The sequence below is a fragment of the Coenobita brevimanus genome, chromosome 97 (genome assembly GCF_032717465.1).
Source record: "Coenobita brevimanus isolate Jiangsu-jjx chromosome 97, ASM3271746v2, whole genome shotgun sequence".
In the NCBI taxonomy this organism is placed as follows: domain Eukaryota; kingdom Metazoa; phylum Arthropoda; class Malacostraca; order Decapoda; family Coenobitidae; genus Coenobita; species Coenobita brevimanus.
In genome coordinates, this window is record NC_137050.1 from 5,528,809 (window position 1) to 5,550,640 (window position 21,832).

Consider the following 21,832-nt stretch of genomic DNA (forward strand, 5'->3'; position numbering starts at 1 on the left):
CGAAGAAACAATATAAAAAGTAAATTCCCTGGGGAAGTTGCCCCAATAGATTTGGCGAGAATTGTAAATATATTTTACTATATTGAGGAGGAAATCGGCTGATCGCTTGATCACACATTTCACTTCATCATATCATGCTATGCTAACTGCCATCCGTAAGACGTACATCACCATATACTAGTTTCCACTGAACCGTTTACTTCATCACATGAGGCTATAGGAAGCAAACACGCAGTGTTTACATAATAGAGATACCAGTATCAAGTTGTTAGAATATCTCGGGCGCAGTATTGACTAATGATGAGACTTCTTGTCCTAGAGACCCTGTTGATAGTATGAGATTTGATAATGTTGCTGAGTTTTGATTGGCTGAAGAATTGAATGCCCTGATGTGTTGCTAATCTGCCGTCCACTAGGTTGCCATACCATGTGTGGGTGATATTGCAGGTCTCAGTAAACTTTAACATAATTATCATCGTGATAGCTGTAAAAAATTGTGGAATTGTGTAAGTTTTAGAATATCAACTGTAAAACCACCAAATGACATGCAAACTATGGCAAGTGGTCACAGGCTGTTTTGGACACATAGATTGATTCGAAGTCAGTTTGTCATTAATTGCCCATCCCAGCTAACGTAATTCAGCTAGACCTAATGAGACTAACCTAAACAATTTTGGGATGAATGAGTTTGGATCTGAATCGACTTGTCCTCACTAGGACACCACTGCCGATGTAAAAAAAAAAATAACTTGGTGCTCTTGAGTAACATGTTATTTTTGCTTAAATTTGGGAGCCATGAATGAAATATACAGTCTTTAATAACATAAATGACATTCCCTACCGTGACGTATGGAAGTGAGGCGTGGACCTTGCAAGAGGGGAACAAGTCAAGAGTGAGAGCAGTGGAAATGAGTTACTTGAGAGGAGCATGTGGAGGGACAGGTTGACGAATGAAGAAGTGAAGGAACGCTGTGGGGTGGATGTGGATGTGGTTGAGAAGATTAGGAGAAATATACTGAGGTGGTTTGGACATGTGAAGAGAATGGAGAATGAAAGACTGACTAAGAGGGTGTATGTAGGTGAGGTGGAGGGAGGGAGAGGGAGAGGTAGACCGAGGATGAGGTGGAGGGATGGAGTTGAGAGGTATATGAGGGAGGGGGGGGTGAGTTGGCGGGAGGGTAGTCAAATGGTGGGTGACAGAGTGACTTGGAGGCGTTTTGTCTGCGGCCATCCTTTATGGGATTAGGGCATTGGGCTATAGATAGATAGATAGATAGATAGACATTTCAAGTAAATCTAGGTGTCATGCATGTCTATCTATCTATAACCAGACGCCTTAATCCCGTAAGGGGTGGCCATTCGTCTTGAATTTTTAATTATGAAAGATAGTCCCTACCATAAAATTTTTAACATTTGTTAATGGGAGCTCTCCTGCAATTTGTGTCATGTTTGTAATGATCATGGACTATTTTACTCCCTTGTCGAACTACGAGAGATAGTAATGGCATTTATCGTTGGAATTACTAAAATATTACCTGGAAAAATCATAACCATTTAGAGTGATCATTTTGAAATCATAACCATTTCAAATGATCATTTTAATATGTATAATTTTATTATTTACGATTGTAGACTTGCTTCTCATAGGACAGTCCTTCACATCTACTCACTGAATTTTTTTTAATTGGATGATTGAACACTGTAGCCGATCACTTGTGTATATTAAGGCTGAGCTTGACTGTTCAGTAATAACATCATTTTTTGTACTGACAATTCAAATATTTTCTCATTTAATACACTAAGTTTAAGTCTTTAACTTAGCTCTACAGTATATTGGAAGGAGACTCATACTTGTGCATTAAAGGGACGGTCTTAAGTATTCATTCATGTATTTTTTCTTTTTTTATTGACAAGCATTGTAGTGTCTCTAATGGTCTGTGTAGATCCCATAAGTTTACGTAGACATATATACCGTGTATAATACTGTATTCACAATAGTTGAAGTTCCCGTTTTTCAGGACTGAGTTAGGCTCCCTAGCTAGGGAAGAGAGGAAATTTTTAAAGTTTCCCATTAAGTGCCCAGCACAGTAGAATGATGTTGCCAGATCACAATAACAACTTAGTTATTGACATCTTTATTAATTTTACTCAAACCAGATTTTACCAGCAGTTAGCTATGTGTTTAATGATCTCCATCCAATATATTACCAATATGCTGGGAATCGAACCCAGGACTCTCAGGTGAGAGCCAGGCAGCATACCACTACAGCATGACCAGATAAAAAGTTATCTCACATTGTCACAATCGTGTAACCTTGTTACAAGATTGTGACTTAGTGAGATAACTTTTATCTGGTCGTGGTGTAGTGGTATGCTGCCTGGCTCTCACCTGAGAGTCCCGGGTTCGATTCCCGTCATATTGGTAATATATTGGATGATTTTTCCTGTGTACAGTACAGGTTTCTTTCCTCAATGATCATCATCATCATTATCCGGACCTCCTTTCCTACCGTAGGGCAGGGTGAGGAACAGCAGCGTCCACACAGCCCAGTCCAATAGGCCACGCTTCCATTCACGGATCATTCAAGCCCCCGGAATCCTGGCTCAATGTGATCTCAATGCAGATATAATAACATAATAATAAAACAAGTAAAGGAAATATTTTTCTTTTATTCATGAAAAGAGTAATTACACATTCCATTTTGATTAATCATGATATCGACAGCCGTAGCCTATAGCGTATGTAGGCTACATGTTTTTATAATCATTATGGAGAGATTTAATAGAGGAAGCATGCTCATGAAATGTAAATGATTGAAACGAATATCCGGTTATTTGTTATTCTAGCATCATTAGGCATTTGTATAAGTGATGTTGTACTTCCCAGGGGACCCAGATTGGAGTGGTCTTGTCTCTTTATATCTACCCACCCATGCAGACCAGAGGCAGAGCCCTTATTGAGGTGGTTTGGCCATGTGTAGATAATGGAGAGTGAGGGACTAACAAGGAGAGTAAGTGAGTGAGGTGGAGGGGAGGAGACTGAGAATGAGATGGAGGAACGGAGTAGAGAGGTATATGAGAGAGGGGGGTATAAGATGGGGGGAGGGACACAAAATGGCAGGGGACAAGGTGACATGGAAGTAATTTGTTTGTGGCCACCCCTTATGGGATTAAGGTGTCTGGCTATAGAGAGATAGGTAGATTATTGGGTAGGCTACAGTAGTGCTTGTATATTGAAAGCTACCAAGTCTCGGTAAGGAAATTATTCATGCAGATGAAGACAATTGGCTGTAGATATTGAGTGCTGGTATCTAATGTCAAGCTTGTTGAACTTGACTTTAGTAAGCTGTGAGCCTGGGCTTGGAACCATCCAAGCCCAACTTCCAAGTCTGGCTCGGGCTTTGTTCTGGTGCCTTAAAGTCTCTTCCTAGAGTGCTTCCAAGAGGAAGAAGCATAGAGTGAAAAGCCTATCCTTGTAGGGAAGAGGCTAATGGAGAGTGTTTCTAACCTCTTCAGTATAACAGGACCCTACTGTGCTGAATACTGTTGTCAGGCAGTAGCTAGAACAGATCATGAAAGCAAGTTACCATACTGAGAGGGTTAAAGGCATGACAGTGTGAGACACATTAATGCATTTGCAAAAACTGTGCACAGTAAAAGTCCTGTAACCCGACCACCAATAATCCGAAAATCCCAATTGTTGGAAAGTGAATCGTGTGAAAATTAACACTATTCTAGGAGTAAATCAAGTATTTTCTTTTCTTTCTCTCTCTCTCGGCTTTATCTGTGGATTTATCTGGCTTGGGCTTGTTATTCAGCTACACTTCTTTGCATTTCTGGTGAGTAAAACAACAACCCATATCATTTTAAGTGTTTATTTATTTGATCATATACATATTTCTAATGTTTTTAGGCCCCTCCCATAGTCTGATAAATCCAATAATTCAAAAGACCCTCGGTCCCTCACCATTAGGATTACAGGACTTTTACTGTACCATCATTCCTTCAGTAAAAGTGGAAACTACTTTCTTGTACTAGGAATGAAGTATTGTTCTCAGTTATTTTGATGAAAGACGTAAGTTTATTCTACCTGTGGGAAACCATTCATGTTCAGAAAGAAAGCCAGAATCATTGATAATTCAAACAAGTACAGTACTCTATATTATTTTTTACCCCCTAGGCAGCATAGAGAATGAGCTGTGCTGGTGTCCACTGGGGTGAAGAGATGGATGGAGAAAGAGGTGGCGGGGATGACTGGGGCTTGAGCAGTGCAGACATGGAGGACCTTCTTACCCCCAAACCACCTCTGCCTACATCACCAGCCCTTCACCAGCCATCACAGGAAGAAACACCATCATTCCAGATGTGTGTATCACCATATGGCATGTTTGATCAATTTACCACCCTAATTTTTTGTTTTACCAGTCATATTTCTTACATATTAGATCAATTTGTCTACTCTGCTATTAACTGCTGCAACCCTTACAGTCATGCAGAAAAAGGTACAGTACCATCATTCCACATATGCATATTCCATTTGTTTATCTATTTGTCATGCTTCACACTGCAGTATTAGGGGCAGGTTCAACAGATATATCTCCAGACATGTATGTTCCTCTTAGGTAAAACCCCTCTTCACATGACAGTACAGCATTCCGCAATTTGCTGCCTTGTCATGCCCATCAGCTTCATCCGTGGTATACGATTTCTTTGTCCAGTCATCCTACTTATGTCTGCAGTATCTGTGAATCATGCAGATGCCTTATCCCCTCCTGTCAGCAACCCTGCAAGTGATTGTTATGGCAGAAGAGTCATCCATTTTCTCCTTAAGCTCAGTACCCTTAGTACAAAGGGGATCCCCTTTCGTGCAAAGGGCGCGCTCATCAAAACATGTGAGAACTGTAATGCTCGGCAGTGAGACTTGTCCAGTGAGAGGAGAGGATAAAGCTGATTGAAATTCACAGATTTTAGTATGTTGAGATAGATAAGTAGGGCATCAGTGAGTGATGGAACTGAGAATAATGTATTTAAAGAGAGAAATGGTGTAAGAGATATTAGAGAACTAACGAGAATTGGTAATTTATTATGGTATACCAATTAATTACAGAAACTGAATTTACTTCAGGACTTTTGATAGAAACAGAAGCCAGTGGAAAATCCTAGACCTAAAGCCAAAGCCAGTCACTCTCCAACTCGAAGCCAAAGCCATTGCTTGTTAACATAGCTTTCTTGAACAGAAGCTATTGGTGACTGTTACCCCATTTCTGCCCTCTGTATATAACCCCTCCCCTGCCCCTCAGAACATAATCTCACCTTCAGGTTCTTCCTTGACTGCCCAAGACATAACCTCTATTATTATTTCATACCACCTTAAGCTGTAATTTTCTCTGTCTCCGACTGCCCCAGAATACATGGTGGCCCATATTGTTGGTTAATGAGGCTCCCCAGCACCTCTACCTTACCAGTTTACTGTACCATATTTCCTCTTATAGCACATTAATGTTGTGTGGTATGTATTAGTATGTGTAGATAAGAAGAAGATTTAAGTAGGATAGAAGAGAATTCCTGTATTGCTATGTAATATGAAAGGTAAATCAGTAATAAAAAGGTGCTTGTAAGCCTCCCAAGCTCATGAGAATACAAGTCATCTTTCTTTATCTTTGCACTAGCCTGCCAGGGGAGTTTTGTCGCACAGATCAACTAGTGTTGCAGACCATCCGCCTCCTTCAGCACCAGCGCCAGGTCTCACAAGTCATCTCACGTGTCCAGGTTGATATTTTTTTTTTACTTTAATTTAGCCTCAGATTACCATATTTCCATCTAGAATGCTGACTTCTAACAGTAGTTTAGCGATGAGGAAATGCTGTGGAAAGTAGATAGGGCTGTAGTATTGTCTTTTTCTGCTACTGAGCCATGTGAACTAAACCAAGAAAGGATGGAACCCAGGCTAAGTTAACACAGTATAGTTGGTTTAGTGATAACAGGCAGTCCAAAGTGAGCTACTCCCTGGTAGGTGTACGGTAGGGATCTCAGGCTAAATCACTATAACCTAGAACAATTTGAATAGTAGGAGACCATCCTACATCCTATGATTAACCTTTGCTTGTCTGATTCTTTGTAAGTCACTTTATCTCCTTTAAGTCATTGTTTTAAAACCAGAGTAAATTGTACTTTATGAGGCTTGCAGCTTGGTTTGTGCAGACCTTTGTTGTGCCTCACATGAGAGCTGAAGCACGGCAAGGATTAAAAAACCTCCAGTTTTCTCTTAGGGATTCGGACTAGAGCATACAGCACCTGACTTTTACCCAGGCTTGCTCTTAAGGCCACCAGACTATCTTACTGTATATGTTTTGACTGGTATTTATTGTGCTTCCTTTTACTCACCTTAGCAAAGTAGTGCCCCAGACATGATACATGGACCATATAATATCCTCACATGTACAGCACGTCCTTATCTTATGATGAGGATGTGTGTGAAAAATACTTCACATGACAATGTATCGCATAGAGTCATATAGCCTACCATGGGTTCAGTGGGGGTACATTTTTGGCCAAGGGTGACCCACCCTACAGTTTAAAAACAAAGTTTCTAACTCACTTAAGCTTGTTATTTCACTTCAATGCACTTCACTTGCTGCTTGTACTTCAACACCCATATTAACATATGAGAATGAAACTTTGTTATGGTATGTGTGTGAAAAGTTCAGAGTAAGAGTAGTAGAGACAGGATTGTTGAGGGGTGGGTTCAGAATGCATTGGATAGGATAAGAAGTAGAGCAATAAGCAAAAAATTAGGTGTAAAGAAATCTTCTGGTTTGTAGGATATGAGAGGATTTGCATGGATGTAGATAGATGGTGTTACTAGTGCTGTACTGTATTTGTGAGTGAGGCATTTGTATTTCTGTGAGTTGCTTTGTCATATAGAACTATATGAAAGATGCCAGGAGGTAAATGATACCTAATGCTCATATTTAACTTTACTGTATTTATAGAGTGTTGGTGTGGAGGCAGGAGGCAGCATTCCGCTGTGTCCCCCACCTCCTGAAGATCCAGCATTGGACCGCAAGACAACCAAGTCACCCTTCCTTAATTTCCTGCATCCAGAGAATACGTGAGCTCATACCACACTGTTTAGCTTTTATCAGATTTTACACATTTGCATATACAGTAAACTCACAATTATCCATTGTTGCAATATCCGGCCCAGTGCAATGTCTGGTGCTACTGGCTTGGCTCTATTAAAGCAAAATCAGGCACTGCTGGCCTGGATGTATTAAAGCAATATCCTGCACCGAAACGGGATGTAACCAGCAGTCCTATGCAATATCCGGCGTCAAGGCGTATCAACCTGCTCAAAAACAGTAGCCAACCGGCGCTCTTAGTGTATTGTTTCATTACTTTATCGTATTTTTTCTTAATTTTCATCTTTTACTCCTGGGAAAGTTTTTAGGGTAGAGGTTCGAGATGGATAATATCGCAGTATCCGGCTCAGCCCCGAATATTGAGCCGATAGGGGATACTATGAAATATCTGGCATTTTACTTTAACTGGTGTAGGGTTTGACTGAATTGTGCCAGATAATTGAGTGTTTACTGTAGTTGGGTGATATCAGTATACTGGTACATGCCGTTCTTAGTTGTAAGCACTGTGTGTAGTAGTACAAAGTACAGTACTTTCAAAATACCAATAGCCAGATAAATTGGTCATGATACAGTTTCCTAAGGTGATCCCTGTTATATATGTGACCACTTTTGATCCTCGATTTTATTACCGGTACCCACCATGCTCATTAACCCTGTTAGCTGAGTATTATCTACAAAGGCAGTTACTTTAGTGCTGTAACCGATACAATTAACCAAACTGATATATTGCCGATTTTTGTATTTTAGCCAGTTCTGAACCAGTATCTAGTTTTTGCTATCATTATCAGCATATAGGATTGGGACAGAGGAAATGTTTATTTTATTCAAGATTTTGTTCATTGTTTGGCTTCTGTGTGAAAGAGTATTGTCACCTTGACAATTTTTCAGCTTAGTGAAGAACAGTCTTACTGAAAATCATTGAAGGGTTAGAAGAATAAGTGAATAAGGGGAAAAAAAAAAAATCCAAGGCTGAAAACAGAGTAAGTTGACAGTGAGGTGTACTGGATTTACTGGTGGTGTGTAAGTATGGTGACCTCGAGAGTTTATTGCATATATAAAATACACACGGTGTCAACAGAAGTACGAACTGGTGCAACCATACTGATAATTAAGATATAAATTTGATCAATTTTTAGGATTTTGTGTTTACAGTTCAGATGAAGGCCTAACGTCCAATATCTGTAGATTCCTGGTGACAGATATTCCTGGGGGTTAAATCTTGTAAATTGATGTTGGCACTTGGGATTTTTGGTCCATCCATCCATCATCTAATCCAGTGTTGCCCCATGAGGAGCATAGGAGCCCGGGGCAAGGCAAGTTGGTTCTGAGATTTAAAATGAGAATGACCAGCCTGACTCATTGTTGAGTGGCATTACATGAGCAATAAACCCAAACCATCCCTTGAATAGAAACCTGCACTGGCTCAATCCGATTGGAGGGCCTCAGTTACCCACTAAATCACCAGGTGCCGTAATTTGGTTATATGGTTACTGCCCAGCACAGTAAATGGTTTCCTGATGTACAGGAAACCATCTGGCTTGTCACTTATTGTAGAGTCACCCGTAGGCAGAAGGAAGAGGAAAGAATAAAGGAAAGAAAGAGAGAAGAGGGAATGTAAAGTCACCTGCAGGCAGAAGAAAGAGGAAAGAATGAAGGAAAGAAAGACAAGAGGAGGGAAGGAAGAGAGGAACGGGCAGACACCCAAAGCAGCACTACATCATGTGAGTGGATGGTGAGCTTCCCCACCCACCACAGATTTGTTGGTAATTATCAGATTTGTATTTTCTACCTTGTAAGTAATTTAAGATATTATTTACTAAAATTATTATGCATAACAGATCACATGGATCTTGTGTAAGGGAGAAAATTTGAGTAGATTTTTTAATTTAATCTCATTAGTAGAGCCCCGTCATATAATCTAATACTGTATGGATTTTGCAAGTTCCCCATGAATCTCAAGGATCCATCTTCTTTGGTTACGCATTATGTTTGAAATACCTCAGCTGGCAGAGGCCATCTTGATGCCATAATACTTTCATTTTCTCACAGTTTATTTCATGATACAATACAACACAGTCTAATGCTGTACTGTATTTTGAAGTGATGGTGCAGTACACTTTTTTGTTTCGGGCTTAGTGATATGAGATTTAGTGGGTTTAATGAGATGTGGATTGGGTTTGGTTACACTGCTTTCTCACCCCAGTTGAAACAATATTTAGTAAAACGTAGCACAATTGCATCAGGTTTCTTACCTTTTTGCATACTGTGCAGTTTTGTACTGCACATTTCTTGCATTATAACATCAAATATCCTAAGTAATTTGGTCAAAGCACAAACATCAACTGAAAATCAGATTTGAAGTAGAGATCATAACTAGCTGGACTTTACATTATTCATATTTTTCAGCCCCTTGAAAATAATACTTTTTTTATGTACAAGTCAGCCCCATCTATTCTGGTTTAAAAGATTTTTCCTATAAACTCAGCTTGCTCATTAGCATATACATTGTGTAGTAATAATTATTGAGAGTATTGCATAACTGAATCAAATAAAATTTTGCTATAGGCTCTTTCCCTGTTCATCATTTCTTTGGCTTACTACAGTAGCAATATATTTTTAGAGTTATCTACATGTTAGTGCTGGAGACAGACTCCTTCATGTAGTGGTATTGATCAAACTGGATGGTGAAGCTGCTCCCAACTTCCATGCTGTCTTCAGAAAGAAAGATGGTGGGCTGCAGGAGACGGGCAGCTTCAGCCTGCAGTCAGTTGGGGTCACATTCATATCAGCTTGGGATCAGCAACAGTAATAATGACAAAAACCTGCAAGTTACATGTCCTTGATACTGAATTTACTGGTATATGCTATCAGTTACCAAAATTTAATTGGTAGAACTGAATAAATTGCTGCTTTGTCAGATTATGATCATTTAAAGCCTCCCTGATTTGTTCTCAGTTATGAACATCCTCTTCACCACAGAGCATTCACTCGAGGCCGGAGTCAGACCCCTGCTGTGGAGGTGGAGGCTGCCACTGCTCGATTGATCCTACGTAAGGCAGTGGCTGGACTCTTGGCTCATACTGGCTACACAGATACATCAGAATCTGTTCTGCGCCTTCTCACTGATACTGCCCACCATCTTTTGTCACGTCTTTGTGCAGTCCTCCGTGCCAACACTGATCTTCTTCTTCTCACTGATCGATGTCCATTCCATGTTAGTTACTTTCTGTGTACACTGTTCCCATAGACACACACATCATTTGTTATTTATGAAACTTTGATACCATAGTTTTTATTCTACAAGTGTTTTGCAATAGGTTAGCAGAATGTAAACTATGATTCTGAAGTTTAAATGAGTTAGCAAGTGAAGTGTGTTGGAAGAGCTGTAATGAAAGGCGGAAGGAATATATTACTAAGTGGTCCTTGTTTGCACCATGTGTTGGGGTGTAATGCCGTATGGTAGTATAGGAGGAAGATATTCATAGGGCAGTATAGGAGGAGGATTTTCGTAGGCGCAAGAGAGATGATAATTTGATGGATGTGTACTGATTCCTTGAATGACTGAATGATTGAAGTCAGTCAGACAGTCAAATGATACCATGCTTCCTTTTAACCCCTGCCAGCTCATTGCCTCATATGAGGTGATATGCAGGCCACCCCTGGCTGTATTATTGCCTCATATGAGGCGATGGGTCTCAGTGCCCTAATTTTAAGCAAGAGGAAGTGTCAGTGGTTTCCATGGGAACGTTGAGTCTCCCTCTACGCCATCAGAGCAAATTGCCAAGCCCTGCCACACTGTAGTTGCCAAATATCGCATATTTAATAAGTCAGATATGCAGTCTATCCATGGCCATGCGGATAGCCTCACATGAGGTGATGGGTCTCTGCACCATAATTTCAAGCATGAGGAAGTGTCAGTGGTTTCCATGAGAATGTTGAATCTCCCTCTACGCCATCAGAGCAGTTGCCAAGTCCTGCCACACTGCAGTTGCCAAATACCGCATATTTAGTACAGTAATTTAGTTCTTGTTTGTAGCCCAGCAATGGCAGACTCATGTCTGACTTATCATGCAACTTATTGCTGTCCTCACACCCACCCAAGAGGCATAAATTACAAAAAGATGAGGGTGATGAAGAGTTTGAGCTTAGAATCACTTGATCTGATGACAAAAAATCAACTTAAAAAAAAAAAAAAAATGTCCGAAAACTGACACAGGGAAGGTAACCAGATTGATAGAATTAGTACGGTGGGGGTTAAAGGAATCTTACTGAAGTTGCCAATGATACAGTTAATGTTTTCTAAGTTCTGGAAGCTAAACCAGGTGCCAAACCTAGCTGATTACTTCCCAGTAAAGTAAAGATCAGGATGATAATTTTCTGGATTCCATATACCTGTATCATGACTCTACCAAGTTTGTTAAGGGTGATTTAGATGGATCTTGCTGAATATCATCCTGTTTCATACAGTTATCCAGTAGTTTTTTTCATTTTTCTCATCTTTACAGGATGTGGTGGAAAAAACATTGCATGATGTTGGTCTGGGCAGTATGACTGGTCTGCACCAGTTGTATCGTAATCGTGTTATCCAATACCACTCCAAGGTGAGACAGGAGACCACACATCTCTACCATCAATACCTCAGCTTAGCCCATGCCCGTGACACAGCAGCATCAACACCTGGGTAATGTCATGTCATATTGTATCTGATTTAATACGCTCAGTAATGCAATACAGAGGTTATATTAAAAATCGTAATATCCAGTTCTGTATTACCTGTGTAAGGTATATGCATCAAGACTTGGTTACTGTAATCCACATTATTATGAGTGGGTGACTAGTTCCATTAATTTTGTGTTGTTCAGAGAAGCATGGTTAGGAGTGTTATTGACAAGAAATGAGTGAGGACAGTGTGGAGGATGTATGTTCAGACATAGTGGGGACACTGGCTAGTGATCATGACAAAAATGTACTTTATTAAAATTCTTCTGTATTTTTATTGACTCAGCCTGTATCATAGGAAGCACCCTGGGGATCTGGGATAGAGGTCTCAGTTTGGTGAATACTAGGCCGTATTTCAGATCAGAGTAGTGGCTGGATGTTTTCTAGCATTAAATTGTTGCCAGGGATGTAGAGTGGCCACTTGTGACTTAAATATTTTGGACTGTAGTAACCTTGCCTTCATTCACTTTATGCTGTGAGCCTTCTTGGGCACAAAGTAGTTAATAGGGACAGGGTGGTAGGATTATGATATGGTTAGCAGCAGTGGTCATTAACTAAACATGAAACCATCAGAACTGGCAAGTTTCAGAGTACAATAACCAGACTCAGAGCTGGAACTTCCAAGATTTTCATCAGTTTCTGGTTTTGGTGGGTGATATGATGCTTCAGCAATCTGATATGGTACTAATAATGAAATGTAATTCATTCATTCATCCATCATACAGTCCTATGTTGCCCCTTGAGGAGCATAGGAGCCCGGGGCTAGGCAAGTTGGTCCTGACATTTAAGATGTGAGTGACCATCCTCACTCATCCCTGAGTGGCATTACATGAGCAATAAACCCCAACCACTCCTTGGATATAAACCTTCACCTGCTTAATCCAGTTGGAGTGCCATAATTATCCACTAAACCACCAGGTGCCAAAATTTATGTGGTTACCATCCAGCATAGTAAATGGTTTCCTGGTGTACAGGAAACCATTTGGCTTGTCAGTCAGTGTAGAGTCACCCACAGCCAGAACAAAGAGGAAAGAATGAAGGAAAGAAAGACAGAAGAGGATGGAAGGAAAGAAGGATGGAGGAGAGGAAAGGGCAGACACCTGAGAGCAGCACTGCATCACGTGAGTGGATGGTGAGCACCCCCACCTACCACACAGATTTTTTATGTAAATTTTGTTACACGGAAGCCTCGCTGTAGTGGATATTCTGACTTCATACTTGTGGAACATTTTTGTAGAAAATTTGTGTTGCTACTATTATTAGTTCTGGAATGGGTTGGCCTCTGTGTACTGTAGCAGCTTGTGGCACTCTTGCATCTTCACTGAATGCTGTATATAACTATGGTACTTCCAGAGTACTAATAAATTCATTGCTGGTGATAACTCCGAGCAGAATGTTATTGTCAGCCATTAGCTGGGATAAAATACTAAAGGTCATATTTCAGTGAAAGAATTAAGGTAGCACAATATATATTACATGCTGTTTTAGATTGCATTTCATTAACTAGAACAAAACACAGAACTGAATATTGCAGTGAAAGTATCAAGAGTTAACTTGGATTCATTATGTTATTACTCTTTTAACAGAAACTAACTTTCCATAAGTAGCTGTTGTTGAATAACCCGTCTGTCTGGCCGAGCAGTCCCATCAATCAAAAGCACCTGTCCCTGCAGGGCCATCCAGTGCATCAAACTGATGTTCTCATGTGATGCACAGCACCTTGCCGCAACAAGGCACTGGGGAAATTGTGGAGGTTTGGTTCTTGGATGGACCTCACATTGGCATCTCTCCATCCAGTTAATGGGCATCAAAGTAGGCTAAACATCGCCCTGTTATTTGATTAAATGGTTACCACCCAGCATTGGTTTCCTGGGTTACGGGAAATCATTAGGCTTGTCGCTCAGTGTAAAGCCACCTGAAGTGGAAAGAAAATTAATAAAAAGTGGGAGGTGAGAGCACTCACAATCCTTTCACTCAATGTAGTGCTGCTTTCAGGTGGCTGCCCTTTCCTCTCTTCCTTCCGTCTTTCCTTCCTTCCTCTTATATCGTTTTTTCCCTCAGTCTTTCCTCTTCCGTCTGTCTATGAGTGACTTTACACTGAGTGACAAGTCAAATGGTTTCCTGTATACCAGGAAACACTTTACTTTGGGTGGTAACCATATAACCAAACTAGGACACCTGGTGGTTTAGTGGGGAATTAAGGCATTCCAACCAGATACAGCCGGTGTTGGTTCATATCCAATGGGTGTTTGGGGTTTATTGCTTGTGTAATGCCACTCATTGGTGAGTGAGGCTTGTCACTCATCTTAAATGTCAGGACCAACTTGCCTTGCCCTGGGCTTCTATGCTCATCATGGGGCAACACAGGTTTAGATGATGGATGAATGGATGGACAGGAAGTGTGAGAGAAATAGGAAGAGAGGTAGGCAGACACAGAAAATGAATGATAAAGGTGAAGGAAGAAGTAGACAGCATTGCATAAAGTGAGCAGATGATAATTGTGATACCAACTCTAATGTATGGGAGTGAAGCTTGGACCTTGTTGGAGGGACAGAGGTCAGGAGTGAGAGCAGTGGAAATGAGTTATTTGAGAGGAGCATGTGGAGTCACATGGAGAGAGAGACTGACAAATGAGGAAGTGAAGGAGCATTGTGGTGTGGATGTGGATGTGATAGGAGGTGTTAGGAGAAACACAATGAGGTGGTTTGGCTATGTGGAGAGGATGGAGAGTGAGAGACTAAATAGGAGAGTGTATGTGAGTGAGGTGGAGGAGGGGAGAGGGAGGGGGAGGCCAAGGATGAGATGGAGGGGTGGAGTGGAGAGGTATATGTGAGAGGGGGGTGTGAGCTGGGAGCAGGGCAGTGAAATGGCAGGGGACAGGGTGACATGGAGGCAGTTTGTTTGTGGCCACCCCTTACGGGATTAAGGCATCTGGCAATAGATAGATAGATAAATAGATGATAATTGCCACCACCATCCATAAGGAGCAATGGACAATTGATGATAAAACCTGTCTTTTTTTGGAATGAATGTATACATGTCACATGAGTAGATTAAAGTGAACTAATCAATAGACTGAATATATATTATAAACTCTTTTGCTTTTGACCCAGGACAGGTATTTAGTTCTTACAGGATTTACTCTTATTTAATAACCAGTTGTAGAATTGATTTGGTTAACTGCAACCAAACCCAAACCCAAGACTGATTATATTTGATTCCACTTCATTTGGTTGTCAGTGATAGGATGATGATTTCTGTTTTGCTAACCATTCCTGAACTAATCAAGCTTAGCTGCTGTACATTGTTTTTAATTTGGAACCCTCCACCCCTGCTTCTTCTTTCCCTAGTTCACGTCGGGAGAGCACCAGTGAATGTTGGGGAGCAGAGGATGGTGGTGTTGGGACAGGGGGTGTAGGAGATGAGGCAGCATCTGTGGCATCCATCAAGAGCAACTCCAGCATTGACCATGACCCCTCGCTTCATACGTTTTCTACACTGACACAGTAAGAACAGTTTTGATAGTAATTTACCATCTATAACTAAACGAGATGACAGCATTACCAGGCTAGACTGGGGTCCTCTTTGCCCGACACGTACCCTGCTTTAGGCCCACACAACGTAACACATGTAGTGGAGCGCTACACAGCACATGCCATACTAAGTTGTAGACACAGCATTAGAGGTTTAGCCAAGGAACCTGTGGAACAACCCCATAGGAGAAGCTGCATACCTGTGGTCAACGTGTCTGCTCGATCAGATGGACTGGGGTTGAGCAACAACAACAATTGCCTCTTGAGTTAGTAGATTGATGGCTACCATTGACTCTGGGAGGTACTACCATGAAAGTGAGGTGTGGACACAAGCCTGGTAAATCACCACACAAGGACCACTCTTGGGCATGAAATTCATCCACTAGTAAATAGAATCACAGTCCAAGCTGAGACTTGCACATTGTTGAAATCCCATTACACATCACATATTTCTTTTCTTCCAAAAGTTTCCAGCAACTGTTTGGAAGTACAGTGGCCTTGCATCCAACATGCGTATCTTTGTCACTGACTGTCTTTAATATGGTAGACACTGAAAATATTAATTGAAAGATAAATTAATGTAGTATGGAACACTTACATTAGTAGAGTTTGCTTCCACAGATGTGCATGAAATATGATTTTTTTTTTTTTTTTTTTTTTTTGGGGGGGGGGGATCTGTTTTCCTGGAGAGTCCTGGGAGAAGCGTTGCAGTCAGTGAGAACATGCATTGGCTGGGAGAGGTGCAGCAGCCAGTCAGAACATTCTTTCACACATGACATCAAGTGTTAGTCTGCGTGCTGACTGTGGCTTACTAACACCGTAATAGCATGTTGCACTTTATCAATGTGTATTTTTAATGCTGCCTGTCCTTATTCATCATGCCGTGCATGCCAGCAGCCAACCCACAAGTGAGGCAACACCTCACACATGAAGAGAATATGGAAACAAATAATGCACTGGAAGCAGTGGAAGAACAGGGTTGAGAAGATAGTCAGCATTACAAAATCGTATGGAATTAATGAGTCCAGTATGCGGTGCATCTTATGGAACAAGAACAGGTTACTGAAAACTGTTAAGGCATACATTGGCAGACTACTGGTCATCAGGTGCAGAACAGCAGGGACAGTGATGATTATAATGGAATGATATTTGACTACTTACATATTCTGGAAAGAGAGAGAGGACGTGCCCATTGACTTAGTGAATACTCGTGAAATGGTGTGGATTTTTCATCGTGCTGTTGGCAAGAAAATGGGAGCAGGACAGCCTTCATGGCTTCTTCAGGCTGGTTTTCATCTTACAAAAAAAAAAAAGGGCGTCATTGAAATCGTCTGAGTAAAGAGATTGCTCTTGCTGACATTGTTGCTGCCTCAGACTTGTCAGAGGAAGGTAGCCATGTTTAAAATATGGATGGAGCTGGGTTACAGTGGAAACAAATTCCAAAATCATCTTACATTTCTAAGACAAGCAGCCATGGTTGAGGTCAGAAAGCAGTATAAACAAGAGTCACATTTCTCCCTACAGTAAACGCCTCAGGATCACACAAGTTGCGTCTTTTTTATCATTAAAGTTCACCACCCAAGGTGTTTTGCTGACCTCAGGTTTAAGGCTGACCTTGACATTATTTGGCACACCAGTATGACTCAGACTACCTGTATTGAATGGTTCGAGAAGCCTTTTGTGCCAGATTCTAAATGCAAGTTGCGTAATTTAGGTCTGCCTGTAAAACTTCTGTTGCTGGCAAACAGTGCCCAGAGCTGTCCTCAAATCCTCTGTGACATGGATCCTGCAGTCAAATTTGTATTTTTACCACCCAATACAACTTCACTTATTTAGCTGCTGGATCAAGAATTAATGAGAAATTTCAGGAGTTTCTATAGGATTTTGGTTTCTCATCATCCCATGTCAGCCACTGGGAAGCCTTGAGGAAATATCCATGGTAGAAAATGATTTGAATAATGGCATGGATGACCCAGATGAAAGTGTAAGTGAACCTCACCGCAGGTCCAACTGGCCCCCTGTCGCCTTTCTTACCCACAGCTGACAGTGTTGCGAGTTCAAGTGCACCAGAGGGGACACGTGGTCATGTAAGTTCTCAGAAAATGTAGTGCCACCTCTTGTCATGCAGCAATGGTGGTAAATCAGTTTTGGTGGAAATTTGACATGAAAGCTTGGGTGAAGAACATCACTGCTACTTGGTGTGAAATTAATGTGGCAGCCATCAGTTGTGCTTGGCGATAACTCACACCACAGCATTAAACAGCTCCAAGAGCTGTTACAGTTTCCATTTGTTAGCAGACAGGCAGTTCTTGCTGAAACCCGCCAAGGTCCTGGCTGTGAGGAGGTACAGGACGAGGAGTTAGAGGCCCTGATACAGCTGAGGGAAGACACGACATGCACGGAAGCTTTGAGGAGAGTTACAAATAATGGCGAAGCGTGTGAACATAACCATGAAATACATGCTGCATCACAAAATCTGTCCCCAGAAGCCAGTATGAGGAGTGTCACAAGTATCCTTGGTACTTGCCAAGCCCTGAAGGATGCCATTCAAGATCATGAGCTCAACTTAACTAGATGTCAGGAGTTGATTTTCATGGTGGACAAAATGCTGTGGCACAACAGTGTGATGCACAAGGCTTATATCAGGAAGATGAGCCTTTCACTCACTATTTTCATCAACAACAGGAAGCAGAGGGACAAGATGAACCAGTTGCAGAACTGGCAAAACCAGCAGACGAGACTCAAGTATCGGAGTGTGATTTTGAAGGATTTATGATTGAAGTTGAGGAGATTTCAAGTGACCCAGTCAATCACTTTCAGGCTTCTTAAGTTCTCTTCATCCTTTCCGGTTTACTTCAGCTGGCTGTACATTCCATAGTCTCGTGGTAAATGTTTTAATACATATTTTATATTGCATTTTTATGTGGTTGCCTGTCATTGTTTACAACATTCTAGTGATTATGGTACCCTGAATTAGAGTTTTGTCTGATCTAAATAAAGTAACCTTTATGGTTTATTATTAGTTCAGTGTGGAATTAGTCCAGTATGGTAGTGTTGTCTGATCTTATACTGGATGCAATGTCACTGTAGTTAGCTGGTTGCCACTTGGTGTAGTTCCCAGTCCATTGAAGACATCAGCTTTGCCATGGTCAACATCAGTACTGTATGAGGATTTCTTAAGGTGAAACATGGTGTTGTTTGATTTTATTTGTTGATTATGTCTGTTGTGTACTTCTCAGTACATATCAAACTGGACTGGAAATGTAAGTACATATCAAACTGGACTGGAAATGTAAGTGTGATTTATGGCTACTGGGCATAGCTACTGGATTGGATTATTCAGTATATCTTTACCAATTCCTAGCATTGTTTAGGCTGCAGGAATATTCAGTATTTTTGTTTATTAAGTATTGATTTATGCTGACAGTCACCTTCCCCATTAAACTGGATACAGTAGTGCTACTGAAGTGTTGCTGTATCATTATGGGTTTATTTTTTAACAGAGTGGGTGGTGATGGTGAAGAGGGGGTGCAGAATTCTCCAGCATCTGTACAGCAGCAACAACAGCAACAACCACAACAACAACAACAACAGCAGCAACAGCAGCCACAGCAACAACAGCAGCAGTATCAAGTGTACCCTCACACACCAAGATAAAAGATTGGATTTGGAGGAAAAGAAGAAACCTGCAGGAGTATGAAAAAGAAAATAAGAAATACAGCATGTGTGTAATTTATTAACGGGTATGTGTCTGTGTCTGCATTACTGGATGCCTTCTTCTGTGATAGTATCATTGAAAAAGAACATCTCCAGGCATTTTTATAGATGTCCAATACTAGCCATTCCTCCCACAACACTACCCTCCCTTATATAGCTGTTATTTCTCCCCCCCCCCCTTTTTTTTTTTTTTTTTACATTTGAGGCACGCAGTGGAACAGGGCTAGTTAACCAGATCCCAGATAGTGAGATTTTTCATCTACCTTGTCTTTGGGCTTGTTCCTTATTTAGCTACATCAGTATTCATGGGCAGATCTTAAGCTGAAAATTAGGGTTGTTTACTGAGTATTGATAAAAGAAAGCAAAACAGGTTTCAACCTCACTTACTTCAAATCATTATTTTGATAAATAGGTCACACTTCAGCATTTTGTTTATTGTATTTATTTATTTATTTCTATCTTTCTTTTCTTTCAGGCATTCAGCTCTTATTTACTTGCTTCTAGTCTGATTTCCTGTTTGCTTTGTTTTACATTGGATCAGCCATTACACTGCATACCCTAGAAAACCATATTAATTCATAAGATGATGCAAGAAACTGTATAAGTTCTGTAATAAAGAGTCAATCTGATAGTGATATGCTGTGACTTATATCCCTGGTTACAGTATACTGGTATGTAAATGAATGAAAACCATATTTTAGTACTGTTTTGTTATATGAAAACTAATGGGAGTTGCAGGACTTGATGAATGAGTTTGAAGGTGTATGTCAGAAATGGAATTTGAACATGAAATAGGCAAAGAGTAAAGTTACTTTTTATTTATTTTTTAAAATTAAATCTTGAGTGTGTAATGAGGCGAGTTGTCAGGAAAAGGAGCGTGAGTGTCTTCAGGTATGTATATATCCAGGTATGGCAGTTATGAATAATCTGGTTGGTCAGAAGAATATAACTGATAAACCAGCTTCTGTATCAGATGCCTAACTGCCTTCTGATTATGCTCCATTTGTCACAACTAAGATATGCATACAAAAAAATTAGAAAATACCTCTATCTGTGAGAAATTCTTAGTTAAATTCCAGTCATGGTGCACAAAAGACCATGTGCGTTAATAATTTCACCCATTGATGTAAACATGTTATATTGGAGATCTTAATTAAACATATTGCCTACTTGATCCATTCAGTGTGTCACAGTTGCCAGATATGTGCAGACATGCAGCAGCCATAATTTATAAAATAGTAAACAAATTCATCTTAGAAGTTAACTTGTGCATTCCAAGAAAAGTGCCTACCTCCAGCCCCTACTTGAGAAGCCTGGTCTCTGTGTTGAGGGCTTGTTAAACAATCATCCTGTCTCCAACTTATTATTCTCGTCCAAGATTATTGAGCGGGCTGCACTGGATCAACTCTTACCATTACTGGAACAAAGCAGAGTTTTTCCTCTTTTTCAGTTGGCATGTATGAAATACATGTACCACTCAATTGAAACTGCAATATCGAAGGCTCCTGACGACTTGGTTTTGAACACCAGCAGTGGGATGTTTTCTCTCTTCCTTCTCTTGGATCTGTTTGTGGCTTTTGACATAGTAGATCATGACCTACCATTAATAACCTGCATTTTTATGGTGTCTTTGATGATGCCCTTTCGATCCTTAAGTTGTATTTCTCTGACATCTCAGAGAGTAATTGCAGACAACAAAAACTTGTGCTCAGTTCCCCTTCTATTTGGGGTTCCTCAAGGATCTGTTTTAGCTCCAGTTCTGTTCCCAGTTTATATGAGTAGTTTATCGTCTTTACTTGCTGCACGTGTGTCTTATCATTTTGATTCTGAGGACATTGAGCTTTATGTTAAGACAACCGATATTAATGAAACCGAGCATAAACTGGAATCTCTGGTTACTGATAATTATTTGGATGGCAAAGTGGAGATTTAAGTTGATGGTAAAACAGAAATCATCATTATTCAAGGAAACAGGAGGGATGGTGATGCTGATAGTGCCTTAACTGAGGACTGGCAAGTCACAACTTCATCCAGCTAGTATTGTCCAAAACTTGGGTGTATATGTAAATTCAAAACTGATGTGTAAAGAACTTATTAATCAGCTTGTCAGAGGTTGTAATCTGCACATCAGAAACCTGTGCAGTCAGGCCTCACTATACAATGAATTGCTAGAATGAGAAATAAGAAGCTATACCCGGCCTCACTGAACAGTCATGAGAGTTGCTAGAGTGATGGCCAGAAAGATCATCCCCTATGACGACCCTGTGCATCTATGTGGCTAAACGCAAGCTGGCAGTCATATGTTTGAGTCAAAATGGCCACCTGTGTTTACCTGTGAAGAACCCTTTTTTGACATCATGCTCACTTCCTCCCTCCTGCCACCCCTTTGAAGTCTTCACCATGCTCAGCTGCTGTCACATGTTCTGCCACAATAGTCATCTCTCCTTATGCTTATCATTTTACGTCATCACGCCAGTGTATCGCCATCAGACCACCATTGATATCACAATATCACATTGCAAATGCATTCCCATTATTGTAGTGTACATTGTAGTGAGATGCAATATATTAGTGAAATACAGTAAACCCTTGCTATAATGGACCAATTAGGGGGAAAACCAGGTCGATTCTAGAAGACAGTTTGGTCAAGTAGTGAAGAATTCACTGATGAATCCCCATTGCTCTTGTAATGCAGAAACAAATAGCAGATATGAAATACTG

At 40.6% G+C, this 21,832-nt stretch overlaps 1 protein-coding gene across 1 annotated transcript; it reads left to right on the forward strand.

The window, feature by feature from the left end:
- Nucleotides 1–269: 269 nt before the first annotated feature.
- Nucleotides 270–19,051, forward strand: LOC145413790 (STAGA complex 65 subunit gamma-like). Its single transcript, XM_080283445.1, has 8 exons — nt 270–333; nt 4,181–4,365; nt 5,670–5,769; nt 6,993–7,111; nt 10,122–10,356; nt 11,648–11,823; nt 15,212–15,367; nt 18,898–19,051. Exons 2-8 carry the CDS (start codon nt 4,193–4,195, stop codon nt 19,049–19,051), a joined length of 1,113 nt encoding a protein of 370 aa, XP_080139571.1. The 5' UTR covers nt 270–333; nt 4,181–4,192.
- Nucleotides 19,052–21,832: the final 2,781 nt, after the last annotated feature.

Bases quoted from the DNA above. Each gene is read 5' to 3' on its own strand.
- LOC145413790 (XM_080283445.1), top strand. From the start codon at position 4,193: ATGAGCTGTGCTGGTGTCCACTGGGGTGAAGAGATGGATGGAGAAAGA. The intron at 10,357-11,647 runs GTTAGTTACTTT...TCATCTTTACAG, and splicing joins CTGATCGATGTCCATTCCAT to GATGTGGTGGAAAAAACATT. The intron at 11,824-15,211 runs GTAATGTCATGT...TTCTTTCCCTAG, and splicing joins ACAGCAGCATCAACACCTGG to TTCACGTCGGGAGAGCACCA.